At 43.0% G+C, this 2,500-nt stretch overlaps 1 protein-coding gene across 2 annotated transcripts in view; it reads left to right on the forward strand.

Annotated features, from left to right (window-relative positions):
- The window catches only part of LOC113827985 (uncharacterized), a 16,796-nt gene that overhangs the window by 5,150 nt on the left and 9,146 nt on the right, over positions 1-2,500 (forward strand). For both annotated transcript variants that reach the window (XM_070128912.1, XM_070128913.1), the window contains exons 2-3: positions 1-1,542; positions 2,041-2,151. The exon at positions 1-1,542 is cut by the window's left edge and continues 424 nt beyond it. In XM_070128912.1, the coding sequence (XP_069985013.1) occupies positions 1-1,542; positions 2,041-2,151 (1,653 nt within the window). The remainder of the gene's footprint in view (positions 1,543-2,040; positions 2,152-2,500) is intronic.

The raw sequence follows: 2,500 nt of genomic DNA on the forward strand, positions 1-2,500 counted from the left end.
ATCGAAAACAACTAAGCCATGTTGACGATTTTGATCAAGATGGGAGTGCAGTCATATCAAAAACTTATCTGAAAATGGATAAAGAAACGGGGGACGTGACAAACATAAATGGTGATGTAAAATTAGAATTAAAGGAAAAGATTACCGCTAAGTTTCGAATAGCAACGCCGGAAGAGTTAGAAAGAAATGTGGAAAACTGTGGTAATAAAGATAATTATGATAATCAGTGTGAAAATTTAGATACGGACAGAAACTTTACGGAAAATCTGTATGGAATGACGGAAAACAGGAATCGAACGGAAGAACACATGAATGAAACAGAAAACGGTAATCAAATGGAAGAAAACGGGAATCAAACAGAAGAAAACGGGTATCCAGCAGAAGACCGGAATCAAGCAAAAGGAGACACGAATTCCCGACATGTCCTCACCACGGAATCACGCCCAGTCTGTGACCTAGGTACTGGCCAAGGTACCGAAGGCTCAGAGACAAACAGCCCTGTCACACTGAGGAACAAGAGAAGAGCAGCAGGAAACAGCATCGACTCCTTCACAGCAACGCCCTCTGACTTGCTGAAGCGGAGGAGCGCCGAGATCGTCCAGCTGAGACGCAAACTGGAGGCCAAGATGAAGAGGAAGAGTCTCCAAAACTACTGCCTGAGCGACGACGAGGACGCTGGCCTCCTGAACAGCGACCGCGTGGACCCCCGGACTCTGAGGCGACCACTGAGCGCCTTTGGAAACCTGTACAGGGACAGCGGGAACGAGGCAGCCTTCTCATCCCACTCGAGCTGCAACAGTAGTAACTACCCGAGTTATTGTTCGACGCCAATTCACCGACAACAATACAGGGACAAGATACCCCCAACGCATGCCATTGACCCTAAGAAATTGAGATATCTCTTAGGCGATCCACATTATTTACCACCCGGTCACAGGTGCAAGTGCGCTTGTTACAATCATAGGTGTAAAAGTATACATTGCGAACCCTTTAGTTGCGATTATAGACATTCAAACCAGTACAATGACCATACTTGCCGTAGCCCGTGCCGTAACAATCGGTGCAATGATGCAGTTAGTAATATAAAATCAACTAATCTTTGTTGTCACCACACGTGTGGTTCGTATAATAATCATTCATGTTCACATTCACCTAATCATCGAAATTCAAATCTGTACAGTGGTCACAGGCCTTATAATTCCTGTGGACATCATAACTGTGCAGACACATGTGATAACCACGGAACCTGCGAACGAAACTGCCACACAATACCATACAATACCTGTGACAGTCAGTGCATCAGTGCCATACCACACAGCGAGTCATGCAACTCGAACTGTGGCCACATATGCCACACACCCTCGCCGCCAGAATCGTGCAACTGCAGTGCCGTCTCCAGTCCCCGAAGGTCCTCGACATGCGCCAATCTGCAACACACCTGCAGAAGTCCCAGTCCTTACCAGGATGCAGAGGGATTCGAGTCCCAGTACCACACTCCCGTTGGGTCGCCGCGTCCAGTCAAATCTATCCGACCCGCCCGAGGTAGTGTCCGACGACCATTTTGTTATTCTAATCGTGGATATTAACTGTAGATCACTTTTTGGCATGAGTGAAGTTTTAGTTTTAGTTATTGTTACCATTATCCATTTCACCTTTAAGATCACTTTTTGGCATGAGTGAAGTTTTAGTTTTAGTTATTGTTACCATTATCCATTTCACCTTTAAGATCACTTTTTGGCATGAGTGAAGTTTTAGTTTTAGTTATTGTTACCATTATCCATTTCACCTTTAAGATAACTTTTTGGCATGAGTGAAGTTTTAGTTTTAGTTATTGTTACCATTATCCATTTCACCTTTAAGATAACTTTTTGGCATGAGTGAAGTTTTAGTTTTAGTTATTGTTACCATTATCCATTTCACCTTTAAGATAACTTTTTGGCATGAGTGAAGTTTTAGTTTTAGTTATTGTTACCAATATCTAGCTCCCCATCTTTATTATTGTTAATGTAATTCTCATTTCTGGTTTGCGTCTCTCCACAGTCACTGAGAACCAGGACGGGCGGATCAACTACTATCCTAACTGTGATCCAACGATTTGGCTCCGATCGTGCGAGAAAGAGATCCGCCAGCCTCTCCATGGAACCAAATCAGGTTAGCATCAGTGGATAAAAAATCCTAATTGATATATAAACTCTGGAAGGTCGAGGTTTTTCCAAGGAACCGTAGAGGAGGTTCTTCTCGGGGACAACGGTTTTACTACTAAATATAGTGAAGTACTAACGAAAATCTTGGTCACAAACACATCTGTTCTGTTAAAATCAACCACGTCTTTAAAATGAACGAAAAATACCATAAACCATGCTATCTGTCGTTCTTAAATATCTTACCATGTAACTGTCAAAAAGATAAATCGTCGTGAATGAATGTAGCGAAGACCATAGAAACGGCATTACGGAAGATGCCGTGGAAATGCCAACCAAATATAAACCCCAAACTATCT

This window comes from Penaeus vannamei, chromosome 13 (genome assembly GCF_042767895.1).
Source record: "Penaeus vannamei isolate JL-2024 chromosome 13, ASM4276789v1, whole genome shotgun sequence".
Classification (NCBI taxonomy): domain Eukaryota; kingdom Metazoa; phylum Arthropoda; class Malacostraca; order Decapoda; family Penaeidae; genus Penaeus; species Penaeus vannamei.